Source organism: Fistularia commersonii, chromosome 12 (assembly GCF_037954325.1).
Source record: "Fistularia commersonii isolate RoL2024-O1a breed Wild chromosome 12, RoL_Fcom_v1.0, whole genome shotgun sequence".
Lineage (NCBI taxonomy): Eukaryota > Metazoa > Chordata > Actinopteri > Syngnathiformes > Fistulariidae > Fistularia > Fistularia commersonii.
In genome coordinates this window covers 13559688-13578208 of record NC_141295.1, presented here as the reverse complement: position 1 = coordinate 13578208, position 18521 = coordinate 13559688, and the positions used below count along the sequence as shown (strand labels likewise).

Here is an 18521-nt window from a genome sequence, read left to right as displayed (position 1 = left end):
ACACTGACATGCCAAATACTCAGCTTCACAATAAAAGCACAACATAAGTCCTGACCTCAAAAAGATTACATGAGGCAATGGGGATGTCATGTTACCTTGTGTGATGAATGTAGTGCTTGTATACACAACATGCATATCTGTCTACACTGCAGGTCACAGCCTTTTACCGTTAATAGACTCAATTGTGTATTATTTTGATGTTTTATTTATCTTAAAGAGGTTTGCATGCAGTTTCAAAACATTTGACCATGCATTATCAAAAGCTGGTGGGAAAAGGTGAAAAGGTGACAGAATCATTTAATATGGTTAAAAAAATATTCCTTTCATGTAACAATTTCTGAGTGCTTTGGTCATCTTTACAGTTAACTGCAGAGTATGGAAAAGAGGCAAGTCTCCCAAAATTCCAATTCAACTTATATATTAACAAAGATTGGTTGGACGCAATTTGGTTTCTGGCTTATATGGCAGCATCTCAACACCTGTGCAGGCTTCAAAGGAAAAGTTGTGTATTACACTTTTTACTCACTTCTTTTTTAATAAAAGCAAAACCATAATCACTCCAGAAATACCTGTGAATGTGGGCATCAGAACAACCAGAAAGCTCAGCCTGGCCATTCATTTAATAATCACAGAAGTACCATGGAAAAAAAAATAAGACACTTTCATTAACATGATTTTAAATAAATCTGGATAAAAATGCTTTAATTCTGAAAATTTCATGTCAAGATTATAGATGAATTACTATTACAAAAATCACTGTAATCACTTTTATCCCTGAGATCACCTTGGAAGCAGCAAAACACCATTTCAAGATGACTTTTCAAAACACAGGAAGTTAATAACTGTCTGTTTATTCCATTGAAATGTGTTCATAGTGGCACTTGCAAGTAACATAGCGATGTTAAAAACCAGTCAAGGAATCAAAGCAATTACCCACGTCCAGTTCAACAGGAAAGTCTGACTGTCATGTAAACCAACGTTCGGTGAACACTTGTGATTTAAAGATGTAAAGGATCTGTGTTTTCAATCAGATCCTTTAAAATCTCTGGCTAACAGAACTTAAATTTTCAAATACTGGTATTGCAGCAGGTACTGCAAACTAAGGATCACACCATCAGTTCGGCCCACCGTGGCAGTGAACCAACCCGATCAAGACACTGCAGACTTTGGGGGGGCAATAGCTACTGAAGCATCTGTTGCATTGTTGACAGAGTGGTCCCTCTTTGAGGTGCTTGCCTGCGTGTCAGTGTCATTGGCAAAATGATCACTGTCACTGTCAATGGTAATGACAGTGGGTGAACGTCTCTCAGTGCTTTCAATACTCTTGTGCCGTTTGCTTTTCTTCTTGTGCTTCTTCTTTTTCTTATGGCGATGTCTGCCTCGGTCAGAGTAGCTTTCCTCCGTGTGGACAAGCTCAACACTGAGGCTTCTGCAATGCTTCTTTGACCTTTCCTTGGATTTTTTGCGATGCTTCTCTTTGCTCTTTTTATGTTTCGCTTGGATCATCAATGGGTTGTCCTCGGGAAACGCGCTGGGATGTAGGATGTCTGAGGATTCCTCTAAATGTCTTGTTTTGTATTTCCTCTTCCCACCAGGTTTGTCTTGGTGACATTTTCTGTTTGAAGGCGATCGACTTTTGTCCCTTCGCCTCGATTCTCTACTGTGGCTCCTGGTGGGAGAGCACGAGCGCTTTTGGCTGCGGTGATAGTGGGAATGTCTCTTAGTGTGATACATCCCACTATCGTCTCTTTCTCGCCTGTAATAGTTATAGGACTGGTAGCTGTGTGGTGACGTGTCATAGCTAAAATCGCTTTCCTTTCGTTTAGATTTACTAGTATAATTTGAGGAAGTGATCTCCCAGCCGCTGAAGTAAAAATCCCCTATTTCTCTGTTAGGAGGCATTGGGCTCCTGCTATGGGACCTGCGATCTCCACTTCTGGATCTCCTCCTTCTTCTATGGTTTCTGTCCTTTGACCTGTGCCTCTCCCTTGTTCTACTAATACTGTCATGTATTTTATGTGAGTTATAGTGGTCTTTCACTTTACTTTCTGACTTCCCAGATGTCTTGTGCCGCCTGGATTTTTCTTTTGAATGAAAATGATTATAGTCAGTCATTTCCATGTTTTCTGGGAGTCCAGCGGCACCCAGGTCACTACTTTGTGAAGCAGAAGGGCTGCAACTGGTGAAGCGAATATGTTGAGGTAGAAGAGGCACTTCTTTAGTATCATCGCTGAGAGACTCGTCAGAGTCTGAAGAGAGCTGAACTAGCTCTGGAGTCCTCTCTGCTGTTGGTTTAACAAAACCAACAATAACACAGTCATCAGTTTCTGAAGACAAACAATCCTCATTGTGTAGATCACCCTGAGTCAAGTCTGTGTTGTTATGAAGACCTAATTGTTGCGGAGTAGCCCCAAACTCTTGCCCGTCCTCCTCCAAACTACTGTCTGACTCTGAGTCTTGGACTGACAGCCTCTCTGTCCGAGGTTGCTCTGCTGTTGTGGAATATGATGGCCCCGGTGTCTCATCGTCCCACATAGAGTGACTTGGAGTAGATGTGGTGTATCCCGGGGTTCTAGGGGGTTCCAGTGCCCCAAAGTTTTCCTCATCTTCCGAGATAGCTATTACAGATGAGTTAGAGCTACTGTCTTCATTTGAGGAAGGAGCTGGGCAGTCATAGACAGCATTCTGATCGAAGCCATCCATATTGAAAGGGGCCTTTGCAAAGCTGATAAACTCGTGCAAGAAGTGCTCTGTGCGGCCCTGAAGGAATGGCCTAAGCTCCTCCTGCATAGTTACATCCTCCATATCGTAACGTGTTATACGTGACATAATTATGTGTTGGACAATGTTGACTAAAGAGCCATGGGCCCCATATAGAACCACAAGTTCTCTTTTAAGCCAAGGGACAAGTCTATGGAGGCAGGCGGGATTTCTTCGATAAAACTCAGCTGATGTGTCACGGCAGCGTCCACCATCCCGAACAGTGCGGACCCTAACCCCTTGTCGATACAGTTCCCTCCTAAAGTTCACCATTTCTTGCTCTCTGATACTTTGTACTGCTCGCCCTTCAATTGCAGCTCTCCTTTTAGCTGCCAATCTCATCATCATACGCCTGATGTAACGGTCCTGCCGTTGCTGGGTAGAATTAGAGGCCTCAAACATGACACCATTGTCTGGAGGTGGAGACGTCCTTCCCTGCATCTGTCGACGTTCGCCTTGCATCTGTCGATGAACACCAGTAAGAGTTGTACGATATCTAAATCGCACACCCCCAAAGGTCCCAAATGAGCCATTGTCCACAGGCTGCAAGTCATATTTCTTAAAGTCATGCTCTGATTTTATACTGTGATAAATTGAGTTAAAAGGCTGTTTGCAGAGAGGGCACTCAGGCTTGTTCTTAGACCACTCATGAATACAACGAAAGCAGAACTTGTGCAGGCAGGGGTCCAGGTATGAAATGTTGTTGAAAATGTCCAAACATATTGGACACTTGGAGTCTGGGGAGACTTCTGCAGACATTGCTTCAGATGTTTTCCTCCTGTCCCTCTTCTGGCTCTGCTGCAAGGCAATCTTGATTGCTGACATGATCTGTTGAAGCAAGAGAAAGATGAGATTATAATGAAGACAACTTCAAATGTTACACCAATGTTACTTTAATATGCTGGGTCTTGAACTTTCAACATACCCACATGTACACAAGATCCATATTTTATTTGTATAGAAGATATAACAATACATGTCACAATAAAATATTAGTTTATGATATTTTCCTGCTCAAATGAGAAGAACCTTATTCTCCATTGTAGTCTGTTTCCAGTAAAAATATATTTGTTTCTCAATTACGCATTTGAATCTCAACACATTGTTTTGCTAATGGCCATGATGATTTAAATAACAGGTCTACATGTATGTGTGACATCAAAAATGGTTTGAAAACATTTTTTGGATAGATTTTGTCCTTGGGAAGGTGTAATATGAAAACCTATAGCTAACAGAGTGATGATTAGAGACATCTCCAGCATTTCAGCTTTTGAGAAAAATACCTAAAAACAGTACTAACAATGATCTAATGGGGGGGTGACATTTCATGATTTTAATAAGGAAGAAATTTATCATTCTCAAAACGTATTGCATCGTTATTTTAGCTTGGTTTACAACACATGCTTTATAGACATGGGACTGTGTCTTAAAACTCACACACTTAATGTATACTATGCTACTCCGTATGTGTCCATATACAACTGGAGAAAGGAGTTACACTGACATGTATTAACGAAGAATTTTATTTTTTTCAAAAACTCTTCAAATTAAAATTCTGGACTCATGGCGAATAGATGCCCAGAGTCATCGGTGATAATGATAGCCTAAATCGTAGTTTAATCCATTTTATCTAAATAACCGGAAACGTAACATAGTCATATAGCGGCGTCACATCAAGTGCCCGCAGAATGACTGTCGTCTCTTTAACAATTTTAACTGTATACTTTACAAAGACAAATACACACCATCACGACCCTATTATTATCATTAAAGTCTCCTCGAATTCCTCTCTCCGCCACAGATATGGTGTCCTATTCGCTTGGTTAGCTTAGCAGGTTAAGCGAAGACAGTACTTAGCTCACACAGCTTGTTATGCTGCCTTGAATATTTTGATTAAACGTTGGTTATCCGATGAAACACCATCCGAATCTCAGAGCTGACAATGTTTGAATAATTCTGGAGTTTGGAGGGGGAAAAAAGCGTACTACTTATCGCAGTTATTGCTTCGATGTTTTCGTGTTTGTGGGAAGATGAACTTGGGCAGCTAAAGTTAGCTAGCTAAGGCTAGAACGGTAAAGCTAATAGGCAAGTATTTCAACTGATGGTTACGTTTGTGAAGTTATCAAATATTTACCGTTGATTTCTAGTCCCGAGGGTAGTTGGTGAGCTATTTTTCCTCTTCTTCCAGTAAAATTCTCAAGATTTCAAACATGCTCATGGTTCCAGAGACACTCTTTATAAATCCACTGGAGTAGCTTCTATCACTCCTTTAGCTCACATTCTTCGTGTTTTACAGTTCAAAAAGCAACGGACGACTTCCGCTTTTCAGAATAAAAGCATCGGCGTCGCATTGTGAAGAACTAAAATCTTCATTTTAAACTGTTAAAGACAATTTTGATCTGTGTTACCCGCGGTTTTATTTGCATTCAGTGTAACTCGATGTTTTAAAAGCCTACAAAGCATTAAAATTCTGATACTGAATGACAAGAATAACAAGAATAACATAAAAGCTCCCACCAAATGCACCCCAGTATCATGACTCAAAAAGTTTAATGAACTGAGCAAATGGTTACATATTTTTCTTATGAACTACAACAATAAAAGATTTGATCTGACCAATATACTGCATTTAAACAGACACACTGTGACCTATAACCTTGCTCCCAAAACACAAAGGGAGGGTGATGAGCAGTAGTGTGACTATTTAAAAAAAAGCATTAAGATCAACAGATTTTACAAACTGATACTCTGGTTTTACTTTAGTTAATAGAAGGACACTGGATGATACATAGTTCTGCAGATTTTCCCCTTTAAATGGCATTTCACCAGGAACTCTAAATTTAAAAATTCTTAAGAATTACCCCCATATGCATCTCACTTGAGAAGTAGAGCACATGAATTTCCATGAAGTCCATTTAAAAGCATCAGCAGTTTCATGAGTCAAATCAAACTCACAACAAGGAATATATTTGTAGTATTTTAATGGCATTTACAGATTTTACAACAGAAACTCAACTATTAAAAGTTCAGTGATGACCATGGGTCTCAGGGAGATCTGGAACAACATCGCCTGTCTCCAGAACTGTGTCACCCTGCACACAAAAGCAAGTGTAAAAACATAAGGATTTTTCAGAACAGCCACCAAGATCCAGAGAGCTAAAACTTTGCATAAAGCTCATATGCAGCAATATAGTGAGCCAAAAAGGGATTATAATCAGAGGAAAACAATAGCATATAGTAAATGGGAAAAAACAAGTTGTACTCACAGGGAACAGCCTGGGTTTTAGTTCCACAATGCCATATGGCCTTTGCTGCAAATGACAATTATACAGTGCCTCAGTAAGTCTTCTAACTAACACATTATCACACAACTACTTTTATACTCATGATCTGAGATCTATGTATATGTAAACTGTAGGCATCACATAAGAATATGTGCCATATTCACACATTTTACTGGTATAGAGTAAATAAGTAAACATTTCAATATCACCCTTGGACTGTGAGTTCAGATTATTGCATTTTAGGGGAAAGAGTAGCAAAGAAAATTCAGCCTGTCTCATTCTTAAGATCCAGTTCCTGTCTGGAAGACCATGTATGACTTCGACTATATAAACTGTATTTCTTTTTTTTTCTTTTTTTAAACAAATCTTTTTTTTAACAACCTGGCCGAGTCACAGAGACATAAACTGGCCTGAACAACATGATTACAATATATACATTGTAGAAAAGAAATTTAAAAAACTTACAGCAACATGGTATTTCACATAGTAGTGAACAATCCATGCAGGTATCAACAGCCGTGTTAATGTGAAAACTCCGCCTCTGTATGCTTTGTAGGTCTGCAAGGAGAAGCATATTACGCCAGGTGAATATTGCTAAGCAATAACACAAAGTGGGTGGCTGCTCTGAAATAATAATGGACTGAAATCTTAGAGAAGAAAAAAAAAACTTTTAAAAATAAAATATTGAAGGATTTTTTCCATTCCAAAAATCCTCCTTATCCCCCATCGCAAGGCAAAGTTTAACTAGTTTCAATGTTGTGTGTTTAGTCGACATTTAAATTGAGAACAACTGTGATACAAAGAAAGATGTAGCACATAGAGAATCAGCTTCTAAGTTTTACACATTTTTAATTTGTAAAATACATAAAATGAAGGATGGTCACTTTGAAGTTGTCATTTATTTTCTTCCAATTCTTTTGCTGAGTATATGTATACAAGATATTATTCTCTAAATAATTCTCTAAATTAACTAGAACTCTATATTGCTTAAGAGGAGTTGCAATTTAACAAAACATATAAGAAATAGGCAAAAAAGTAAATTCCTTTAATATTAAATTGTCAAAATTTTCTTATGACTAATTAGAAAAAAGTCTAGTTCCTGACAAGTTTGTAATTTTTTTGATAGTTTATATAATTTATCAGTCTTGTTTGAGATCATTTTCCAGGACAAGATCTGAGAAGAAAACTTTCTCTCCCAATTGCAATGACAGGGTATTAGTTTGAGAGATGATGAGATGAGAACAACTTTATTAATCCCGAAGGAAATTGTTGTGCCAGAGTTTCAAGTAAAAACATAACAGTAATACATAATAGTGGAAAGGAGGAAGAATAAGAAATATGATGAAATATAAATTGTCTTAGCTGTTAGCAGTAACTACAAAGATTGAAGATTCCCTGCGGCTTTACAAGCTTTACAAGCTACAAGCTAATTTACAGGCTACTCGGCAGTGTGAGAACTCTCTTTTACTAAATGATCGAACCCTTTTTAAGAATTACTCACTGATTTAGGAATAGATTGCAAGCAGAATATATATATCTATTAACATTTTGCAAACGTTTCAATGATGAAAACAGAGTCCAGATGTAGGCCTTCTTGTAAGTCGCTTTGGATAAAAGCGTCTGCCCAATGACTGTAATGTAATGTAACTGTTAAACCAGACTGTGATCCAGACAAAATTTGGCTATGTAGCCGTAACGGAATCTACCAAACTGAAAACGTTACCGTGTCCTAAAATCAATGAAATTAGAAGATTAATAAACAAACTTGTAACACGGTGAATATCTTGTTTAAAGATATATTAGGTGTATCTTACAATACGAAAGTTAACGTTGCTTGTTTTACAAGCTAGCTTACTAGCTTGCTAGCGTTAGCTGTATTCACACTCACGTAAAGCCTCCACAGACTCTTCGGCTCCAGAAAACCTGCCCAGAACTTGGCGACAGCGCCGGGGGCTTTAGCGGGTAGCACGGGTTCCCTCGGGCTGAGCTCTTGGTCTTTCAGCCACTGCCTTCGTAGCTTGGAAAGCTGCTCAAAGCGGAGCTTCTCGTCTGGAGTGTAACCAGACATTGTTTATCACTAAATGTTCAACCTAGAGAGCCCTTACAATGACACCATGGAGGACACTTGCGAGCCCACCGGGGAACAGAGTCGGATGAGCCGAAGTGTGACACCTGCTGGACTGGATGACCGTGTGCTGAATCGTTTGCAATCTAAAAAAATATAATTGAGGCATTAAGGTCTTTGCGGCAATATATTTGCATCTATATGTGTCACTGCGCTTTTGTAGAGATGGGTCTCATATAAATCTGCATCAACTAAATGCTTGTGATGCAATATTTGATCCACTAGATGGCAATACAAGGATAAAAGTCACTTGATTACACCCATTAGACATATTTGTTTTCTTTGTGGCAAGCTGCAAACTGCCACTGAGAATATTTGAATTAAATAGTTATCCTATGTAGCCATGAAAGTCTAATCTGTCTATGAATACCATTCTTTTCCTAGACAAGAGATCCTAAAGACTGAACCACTGATGTTTTTTTTTGTTTGTTTTGTTTTCTGGTACCACCAAAGGGTAAGCATCTGTAATAAAAAAAAGCCAAAAATTTGGTACAGATGATTTAGAGTAATTGTTTATTGGTTTCCCATCTGTTAGAAAGATGTTAAAAATGATGAATTCACACACACTTCGGTGATTCCATCATTTGCTACATATCGTTGCACAAAAAAAGAGCCTGTCTTTGTCATGAAGGAATGTAAACGATTGAAAGTCTGTGTCATCATTCATGACACAATCTAATTACTTTTTAAATTGGTTTAAAAAAAAACACAATAAAAAAGTTGAGACCTTTTAACAACTAACAGGAATATGTTAAGGTTGGTCCTTTGCTTGACCTGTGCTGGAAACTTTGGCTCCATCTAGGAAAAGACTGGGGGCCCTCTCTGCCCGTAAGATGTGTTTTTTTCCTACCCATGACAACCACTCACCAAAACCTAAGTACAAATCTCCTCTGTTTTCTCTGAATTATAAGTGCTGCATTTTTTTTAAGAAAGATTGAGGAAATAGCTTGTCAGCTAGTGACATAATAGGGATGTATCCAATGCCTGTCAGCCATGAGCACTTTAACGTGTAGCGAGAAAGAACCCATTGAAGTAAGAGGAAGAAAAAAACACCTTAATTGTCACATTCAGTTATACATAGAGCACATCAGTGAAATTTGACCACTGTATTTAACCCATCATGGATGAACCGTAAGCAGAAGGCAGCTAAGAATCAGCGCCAGGGGTTCAGTGTCTTGCTCAACAACACTTTGACCGGCAGAACTAGAGGAATACAGGACTCGAGCCAGAAATGTTCGGTTCCAAGGACGACCGCACTACCCCGCTGAGCCAGGCCACACCAAATAAATTGGGAGAAGGTATGAAAACATTTTTTTGAATATAGATTCAAAAATAAAGTTTTTGGACCACCTATCAAAAAAAGAAAGTAGAATATACGATTATGTGTGATCTACACTACTTGCCTTCTACAAGTGTCAAATCTTACTTGATGAATCTGCCAACACATTTCATGTCACAAGCTCTACTCAGGTTTTGCAGCGCAGTTTCCATATTTTTGGTCATATTGGGGTCATATTGGATGTAGATGAGGATTGATTTGAAAGGAAAAGTAAGATGGCAAATTTTGCTTTAGCATTGTATCTAATACAGTTTGATAACAGTTGTGAAAATAGAGTCACGGCGTTAAAACCCTTACATAAACATCATTAAACACAGTAAAGCACAAGTATTAAAAGCAAGTCAAGTTAAGAATTGCTGTTTTACTATCATCCAGCTCACTAGGTGGCGCTTAAACAGAATTCTTACCAAATACACAGCGAAGAAGACTCGTTCTCCCGTCAATGGCGTCCTCTCTCCTATCTGATAATATGTAAAGGTTGTGTACAATGATGTTGAAGCTGAATCTTTCGCTCTAAAATGCTCGTTGCAAGATTACCGAGCAGGGACTGAGCCTGTGGATTTATTTGAAATCTTTTTTTTTGGCCGATTGAGCACTTTATTCACGAATACGTTAGGTAAGAAGCTGCTTCTTCCTGGTTAAGAGTGCAAACGTAGCTTTAAAACTAGCTAACTTGTGCAGCTTCGGGATCTACAGCAACGATCAGTGGGGTTATACATCAGATTACCACCTTTCCCCCCCATCTGACGTTTAAATTAACCAATGTCAGTCAATCTCCAGGTAATTAGATTAGGAAGGGTAGTCTGATGGTCTGCCTCCCCTTCTGTGGTCATTACATCGCAAGTACGCATAACCATGAAAGGCACCTAAATCGAGATTGTTACACAGGCTTTGCTGAGTTATAACGCATGTTTTATCAAAAGATTTAAAAAAAAAACGAATTCGTCATGTCCCAGGGAGCAATTCTATGCTGATAACATGTTTAACGTAATGTGAAGTTAATAAAATTCCCACAAAGAAAGTGATCAAGCTGAAAGCATTCTCTTTATGTTGCCAGGACTGTGCCAGACTTTGGATGGAGTCAACATCCAGGTTTTCATGGGCTCCTGAGGTTGCTTCAAGTGAGCACATGTTTCAAGATTCAGCGCATTCTGCGTATCAGAAAGTGAAGAATGGTCAAGTATTTTTGTAATAAAACGGACATCACCAGCACTTGGGACCATGTTGTCTATGCGTTTTGGCAGAGGTATCCAAACCCATTCAGGTATCCTAATATTTTCTCCTCTATTTTCTTGAATGGAAGAAAGCAGTTTGTGTCAAAATCTCAAATCTTGACCGTCTTTTTTTCTGGTCTCATTCAATGCATTTACTTTAGATAATGAATAACAACATTCTTAAATCTTTTCCTGTGAAGAAACCTTTTCTCTGGACACCAGACTACTTTCTGGAGCAGCGTGTCATCTATTTACATTTTCTGAGTGGAACGTTAGGCATTCCATTCTCTGGTTGGTCGACGCGTCAGATTTTCCTTCATTCTGATTGGTTGTAGGTCAAGCCAGTCAGTAGTGTTTGGTTAACATCCACTGGAAAGTGTCAAATCTTCTGAGGGAAATCAGACACATTTGAGAAAGTTATGTGCCGGGAGAATTTTGTTAACCAGATTCGATGTGAATGACAGCGTGAAACGAGCATTTATAATCTCATTGAGGTGAATTAAAATAGGGTGATCTCTGCTATATTGGCAAATATAGTGTTCAGTCCAAATTAATGTATGTAAAGAACATTTACATTCTTTACATTCTTAATGTAAAGAATTTACGCCCCTAGTCCCAAAACTGAACTGAGGTCAACATCAAGCTCTCAAGTTAATTTAAAAACTTTCTGATTAAGGATTCTGAAACTGAGCGTACAGTTTGCCAATGCCACGACAAGGAAAACTGTTTGTATGAATAAAAGTATAAATACAGTTCAGGCGAAATACAGCTGACACCCTTAATTTGATGAGTATGTATTTTTTTAAAAGGTGGTGCTGCACAGCTTAGCACTTCTGCCTCAAGGCAAGGAAATTTCTGGTTTGATCCCAATACCCCCCACCCCCCCAGGGTTAAGTGATAAATGATAAATATCAATACATGTTTTAAACATTTTCACAACAATCATCATGGATTAATTCAGAATCACATGAAATTGAATAAAAACTATGTTATTGCTATGTTATGTGAGAAAAACTATGTTATCAGTATCAATAACAACTGTTTGTGGCATAAGAAACCAACCCTGTCACTGTGTATTTGTGTCCCGGGCAGCACGCATGTTCTCACCGAAGACGTCGTGTATCGGGAGGTGACTGAGGACAACAGGCTTTTCTCCCGCCGTCTCCTGATGAAGACCAACCGGCTACCTCGCTGGGCGGAGAGGTTCTTCCCTGCCGGCATGTCTCGGTCTGTGTACATCGTTGAAGACTCCATTGTTGATCCTGTCAACAGGACCATGACAACGTACACCTGGAACCTCAACCACACCACTCTCATGGTGAGGCTTCTGACTGGTTCCCACAGTTACAGTAATAAACCCAGTGGGAAATCAGTCAATTCTGATTCATTGGTCAGATGTAATGTTTTTTAAATGTTATTTAAATTTTTTTTAAAAAAATATGACCAGAACCAGTTTTATTACGATATGTTGTCTTTCCTGAACTTTCTAATATGCAGGGTGTTGACCACAACTGCATCATTTTCTGAGTGTTACCTTTTTTTAAAATGACTCAGTATATTTCTTTTTGTTACTCAGAGCCAGTGCATGCACAGGGTTCATTGTCTAAAGAGACTTGATTCATAAAATTCATAAACAGGAAATAAATTGCTCCTGTTGTTTTTTTCTCACTTTAGTATGCTTCATATAGCGCTTTATTATATGAAAGTGGGTTAGCAGGTGTAGCTGCTTATAATCTCTGACATGACACACGTCCTGACGTGGCCTGTCCAGTAACCATTTTCAAGGTGTGTTATTTTCACACCTTAACTGCCGTGTGAGTCACTCTCAGGCGCAATGGATTAACGTCACATTTAGTTTCACCCTATTGCTGAATGGAAGCCAAGCTAACTAACTAACTAGCAGCGATAAGATAATTGATTTTATCACAATAAATAATAACTTATGCATTATGTTAGAGAACACACTGTTCGTAAAGTCATTTCTTTCACCATAAAAAGAATGAACCAAAGAATAAAGTAAAACAGAATAGAATTAAATAATAAAATAAACTCTCGGGAAATATATATAAAGGACATATATATATAAAGTGTTTCTAAAGTGTTTCTTAGTGTGTTTCTAAAATAAAATCAGAGATAGAATATTTGATTTTTGAGACAAAAAAAACATTGAATAGGGAATTCATTTGAATCTGGCAATTAATGTAAAAATTGAAATAGAAGAATCAAAATAAAAGAGTTCATTCCATTCATTGGATTTTGCCACATTCTTTGTATTGAAAATTGGGATAGCAATCTTGAACAAGCAATTATTTTGTCTATGAACCAGCGCTCGACCACCAGCATGTTTGTCAAAACAGAACAAGAACAACTTATTTTTCCCCATGATCTTTAACTATCACACGACCTATTGACACTTCTCGCTCTCTCCTGTCAGTCAGTTGAAGAGCGTTGCGTTTTCCGAGACTCCACCGAGCAGCCGGCCACAACCCAACTGAAACGGGAGGCGTGGATTTCATCCAGCATTTTTGGTTTTTCTAGACCCATTCAGGTACTTGAACCTCCTATTAACAGTAACAACTCGATCGTGCTTGAATAAATTGTAATAAATATTAAAGGTTAGGCGTAAATACAAGCAAAGACCGCTTTTATTAGCTATATTCTGCTCAATGGCTTGGTTTTAACATCAAACAGCTTACACCAAAAGTTGGGGGAAAAAAATAACACTCTTGTACTAATGTGAGAATATTGAAGTATGTGTTCATGTTGTTCAAGCAAGTACATTTGTTTTTGTTTGGGAGGGAATGCAAAGCCCCACTAAAATCCCTCGTATTATTTGTAGGTCGGATAAATTGTAGCCAGCACGCAAATGCCAAAATAAAGAAGTCGAAAGCTGCGAGTGGAGAAGCAGAGTCACTGCCAACAATATATCAGCCAAAAAATGTTATTATTAACAGCAGAAAATACCAGGCTTGCTCTAATATCCTGTCAGAAAGGCGCAGAGAGAGAGAGAAATACTGTCAGCTCGGTCGTTTTTTTTTTTAAAGACCTTTTCATCCTCGTGAAGCCATTTTCTGTCCCGTCTTTTCCCAGGAGTTTGGATTGGCACGTTTCAAGAGCAACCAGGTGAAAGCCTTGAAAGGGCTGGAGTACGCTCTGTCCAACGTACAGGGTAGGTTCGCTTCTCCTGCCAAGACAAACACAAGCATAAAATTTGATTCTTCGCTGAAATTCACAGATATTACATTATTTTAAAAATATTTTCTTATCCTCAATACCTCCTCATGAATCATTATTTTAATGACTCCAGTGTAAATAAAAATCGAAACTGCTCGTCTTGGGACATCCCAACATAATTTACCTTCCAAATACCCAGATAAGACACAGAATGAGAACACTCATCATATTTTTCTTTATTCGATTGTTATAATTGTTATTATTGGTCCTCACAAAAGTACTTTTCAGTCAGATGGCTAGACTGGATTTTCTCGCCTTATATCAGTGTATGGACCATCTCTGTTACAGAGATTCCCTCTAAACATGCCCTTGGAAAAGCTTGGGCCCCGCCTGGCTTTTTCAGAGCAAAATTGGCCGCCATGATCAATGTTGATCGAGAAACCAGGACAGTTTTTGCGTTCTGAATAACGTACATTTACATATTTCACCCAAGATAGTGTGTTTCCGGTGGTTTCTGATAGCATATGGTAGCAGCATGTTGTCTGTTTACAGCAGGATGTCGTGCATTCCCTTACTCACAATAACCGTTCCGTGATGCGTTCAGTGACTGTTTGGTTGTTATGCCTGTTGGTCCCTGCCTCCCCCCCTCAGTTAACTCCGCAGCAGTGTTTGGTCTTAGGCTGCCGTCAATACCCAATAGAAATGTAACATCAACTGAAGTAGGGACAGGGAAGTTCACTCTGTGGTTTTGCTCCAGGATTTTTGTCAGAAATGCTTATTCATGCAAGTAAAATAATCTCAGCATTTTCTGGAAGTGGTGATTTATGTGCATCTCACAAAACCCCTGATTTTAAAAAACGACCTTTAAACCTGGTCGATTTTAAATTGCCAAAAGGGGATATGAAATCAAGGTGACCACTTGGCGGCGTGCAGAAACAATTTGGGGTAGTAAGTGTGTCAAAAATATAATTTTGTAGAAACAGACATTAGGAATCCATGCAATATCTGTATTGCGGGACTATGTATTAAGGAATTAACCTTTTTCAATGTATTGTACATCATGGCGCAAAGTGGATCAAACAGGGTTAAAGTAATGAATGTTTGCATATAAATAAGCAAAATATAAATCCGTCGGGGTGCCAATTTGTACCTGATTCCTTCACACCTTTGTGACTCAATCATAAGGAGATCGTAGTCTGACAAAACCAGCAGAAGTTAAAGTCATTGTTGTGATTCTGTTCCGCTGCCTCTTTGTCGATGGCGCCGCAGAAATTGGCATCTGAGCGCCGTGGTGAGTATGTCAGCAGCGGAGCATCCATCTGCCATCCCTGGCCTCGCCCAGGGAATGTCACATGATGCTGCGTAGAGGCCTTGCAGAGTAGTGCGCCTAGCAGGGGTAGTCGTTCTCTCCCCCGAGTATGTGTGTGTGTGTGTGTGTTGTGTTTGGAGGAATGTTTGTTGAAAAGGAAAATAGAGAAACCCTTTATTTATAAAATTAAACGTTTCACTCGTGTAGGCATAGAAGCACAACGTTGTGTATTGGTAGTGCATCCCGATGTGTGTCTTTTGTTACATTATATTTAATTTCCCTCTCAATTCAAGGGAAAAATAACAGGCCCCGTTATTAGAATTATTAGTATTTAGTAATTGGCCAAGTCCAGGCAAATTTCACCACAACACAGTCCACTGTTATTACCACCCACCGCACCCATGACTAATAATTGTGTATTAGTCCCAAACTAGCGGAAGCCGGAGTATCTCATTGAACTTGAGCAGAACTGCAGCCACGAGTTCGGATTTTATGTTTTGTAAATCACGTGTTGTTGTTTTTATTTAACCTGCATTTTGCATTGCAGTAGATAGATTAGACACATCATTTTCTGTAATTCTTCAGCTCAGGACCCGACTGCTCTGGATCTTTGAAATTATTTACAGAAACCCTCCATTTTTTCCATGAGCAAGCACATGGCGACAGTGTAGAGGAAAAGACTTACATGGTTCTAGGTGACATGAAATACATAAAAATGGTGGACACCTGGCGAGACTGCTGTAGTAGATTAAGCTACACTGCTTGGGGACCGGCGAAATGAGAGAACCCAGATCTCAGGAGAAGGTGTGAGGTTGCCATTATGCAGAACCAAGGGACATGAGTGTAGACAGGACAGGAAGAGTGGGAGAAACTAGAGAAGTGCATCATGGAATGTCCCTCAGCACAGTGACGCTATGGCAACGTATAACACTTCGAGCAAATTCTGTTGATTCAGTAACATCAGAGGTTTGCGCCATAGATATGATATATAGGACTCAGTTTGATACATTCAGAGTAATTTGTTGTTTTTAAATAAGAAAAAATGTGATCAGAATCTACAGACACAGCTTGCTGTGCATAATTCAGAATTTATAAAACATTCAGGTTTGACAGAATATTTGACCCATTACAGTCCACTTCCACTGGTATCCTATTTGCTTTTCATTGATGACAGATATAAGCTACATAAGCGGTAAATCAGTAGCGTTCTATTGTCACTTCCCATGAATTGTCATTTCCCTAAAACCTGCGTGTAGTTTTGTGCCGCTATGAGCAAGGCCCCCCTGACAAGAGCCATTGTCAGCAGAATTCCAGTAAAACCTAACACCGGATCTCATTCACACGGCAAGGAAACTGCTCGGCAACTCACATGGTAATCAATGTTTTCACGTGCACTACCTAAAGGTTGTGCACCACCTAAACTCCATACAGATGTTGCTTTTTTTTTCCAATTTTATCCTTTAATTTTCCCTTCTCTCTAATACATACAGAATCATCTCATCTCAACTTGAGGTTTTTCTCAAACTTCCAATGTCACAACACACGTCACTATATCACTTGGTTGAAGTAAACAAATCATTCATGTATTTCTGATATATCTTTTTTTTTTTACAGCTCGTTATGCATTTTCTTTCTGCTCTTTAGGGGACATGTTAATTTCTACGACCTGCGAGGCAAATTCTTGCTCATTTTGGCTATTTCTTACGAATTGTTATTTCATTGTTTACAAAGTAACATCTTTATTTTCAGTTACAAATATGGTTAAAGTCGGTCCTGTGTAATCGTTCAGGTTGGCTCCAGCTTTTTTTTTTTTTTTAACCCGAAAAAGAGAATTCCGCTCACCATGTTTAAATCTGTGTTTCTCTCCGGATTCTAAATGCGGACCCCCGAAGGCGAGACGCCCCACAGGCCGCTAAGGGACACAGTGAAAGACGCATCAGAGAAGGCCAAGGTAGCCGCCAAGAGCCTGGCCTCGGCTGCTGCCCCGCAGAAACCCCAGCAGTACGTCTGACCCTGGCAGGCGATGCGAGCCATTCCTTCTGGATATCTTGGTCGACTCAGCCGAAGCTTTGCCGAGAACCTGCTTCGTCCTCTGTTGTAACCTGACAGTCTCTCGACTCTCCATCTCACGAACTAATCCAAAGATTAGTTTACCCTCTACCTCCCACCCCACTCTTCAGATCTCAGGGCTTTGGCCTTTGAATGAAACATTCTGTGTTTCCTGTGAGCTTTTAGACTCTGGCCGAAGGCAAACCTTTTATTTTTTGGTGCAAATAAAATGAAACATATTTTTATGCTAAATGAAACATTCGTCATTGAAACCGATATGCAGGATTTCACTTGGTTGTCCGACGCACTTCTGCTTTGTTGTTGATTGAGTTTTTAAGTGATCACAAGACCAAATACATCATTTGACTTTTTGATTTTGATTTAAAAACCAAAAGGAGTAGGGTTTAATGTGATTGAAATTATTAGATTTCCTTTTTGAGCACGTTTTTAGTTGTACTTGAGCTGGGTTCATCGATAATTAAACCTACATGCGTTTATCTGTGTGTGAGTGTGTGTGTGCACGAGTATGTGCAAGTAAGTAACAGCAAAAAAAAAAAATGGTGATGGATGGTAGAAATAAAAGCTGCATCATCATGCAGATGAGCAGAAAACATGATGGTGTGTGGACATTTATAGCGTTTTAAATAACTTCGATGGGTCAATGAATAAGCTTTCAGACTCATCAGCACACAGTGTGTCTCTGGAGCCGGTGTCATATTTCACATAAAAATGATGTGTACGGGTAAATGCCACCGGCGAGGTGGTAAAAAAAAGAGAAAAATATTCCAACCCTCATGCTCAGCCTATCTACTCAATTTTTTTTATTTTTAAAAATTGCACTTGGGTGTTTACGGAAGAATATTCCCTTGCAATCTGCCTGTGAGTGCACCTTGTAACCGTGTCAAAGATTGTATTGCTTTAAAGATTGAATTCTGTAAGATGTCTGCAATAAGACTTGAACAGTAAAAAAATGTTTTTATATATATATATATATATATATATAATAATGCTTGTGATGTATTTTGAATACAATTAATAGTGGTTGTGTCATTTGTGTAGAAAGCACAGTTGAGATTGATGATTACTCATAGAAGTAAACTTTTATTAGTTTGTTTTTTTGGTTCTTTCTTTGGAACTTTGATCTCTAATAAAATTTGAAAAGTTGTTGATTAAAAATTGTCTGCATTGATTTTCATATTCTCCCCTGAAATAGAGCTTCAAACCGAAATATGAGAGTCGTGATTCAATTAAGAGATTTCTGTGTACA

General features: G+C 38.9%; 3 protein-coding genes across 6 annotated transcripts; 1 reads left to right on the top strand and 2 right to left on the bottom strand.

The window, feature by feature from the left end:
- Positions 1-130: 130 nt before the first annotated feature.
- On the bottom strand, positions 131-5039 carry toporsa (topoisomerase I binding, arginine/serine-rich a). The gene is made up of 2 exons (XM_086157231.1): positions 4895-5039; positions 131-3588 (listed from the first exon to the last, which is right to left on the bottom strand). The coding sequence occupies exon 2, from the start codon at positions 3583-3585 to the stop codon at positions 1150-1152; it is 2436 nt and encodes an 811-aa protein (XP_086013357.1). The 5' UTR covers positions 3586-3588; positions 4895-5039; the 3' UTR covers positions 131-1149.
- Positions 5040-5724: 685 nt separating this feature from the next.
- On the bottom strand, positions 5725-8208 carry ndufb6 (NADH:ubiquinone oxidoreductase subunit B). The gene is made up of 4 exons (XM_086156206.1): positions 7933-8208; positions 6510-6602; positions 6027-6071; positions 5725-5852 (listed from the first exon to the last, which is right to left on the bottom strand). Exons 1-4 carry the CDS (start codon positions 8110-8112, stop codon positions 5787-5789), a joined length of 384 nt encoding a protein of 127 aa, XP_086012332.1. The 5' UTR covers positions 8113-8208; the 3' UTR covers positions 5725-5786.
- Positions 8209-9925: 1717 nt separating this feature from the next.
- LOC147228909 (PRELI domain-containing protein 1, mitochondrial-like) lies at positions 9926-18430 on the top strand. 4 transcript variants are annotated; one of them, XM_086157228.1, is made up of 7 exons: positions 9926-10124; positions 10566-10772; positions 11815-12040; positions 13157-13270; positions 13813-13891; positions 15166-15187; positions 17098-17203. In XM_086157228.1, the coding sequence occupies exons 2-6, from the start codon at positions 10681-10683 to the stop codon at positions 15177-15179; spliced, it is 525 nt and encodes a 174-aa protein (XP_086013354.1). In that variant the 5' UTR covers positions 9926-10124; positions 10566-10680; the 3' UTR covers positions 15180-15187; positions 17098-17203. The 4 variants fall into 4 exon arrangements, with proteins under 4 accessions (XP_086013354.1, XP_086013352.1, XP_086013355.1 ...); XM_086157226.1 differs by lacking the exon at positions 15166-15187 and having other exon boundaries at positions 17098-18430; XM_086157227.1 differs by lacking the exons at positions 9926-10124; positions 15166-15187 and adding an exon at positions 10236-10288 and having other exon boundaries at positions 17098-18430.
- The last annotated feature ends 91 nt before the right edge of the window (positions 18431-18521 follow it).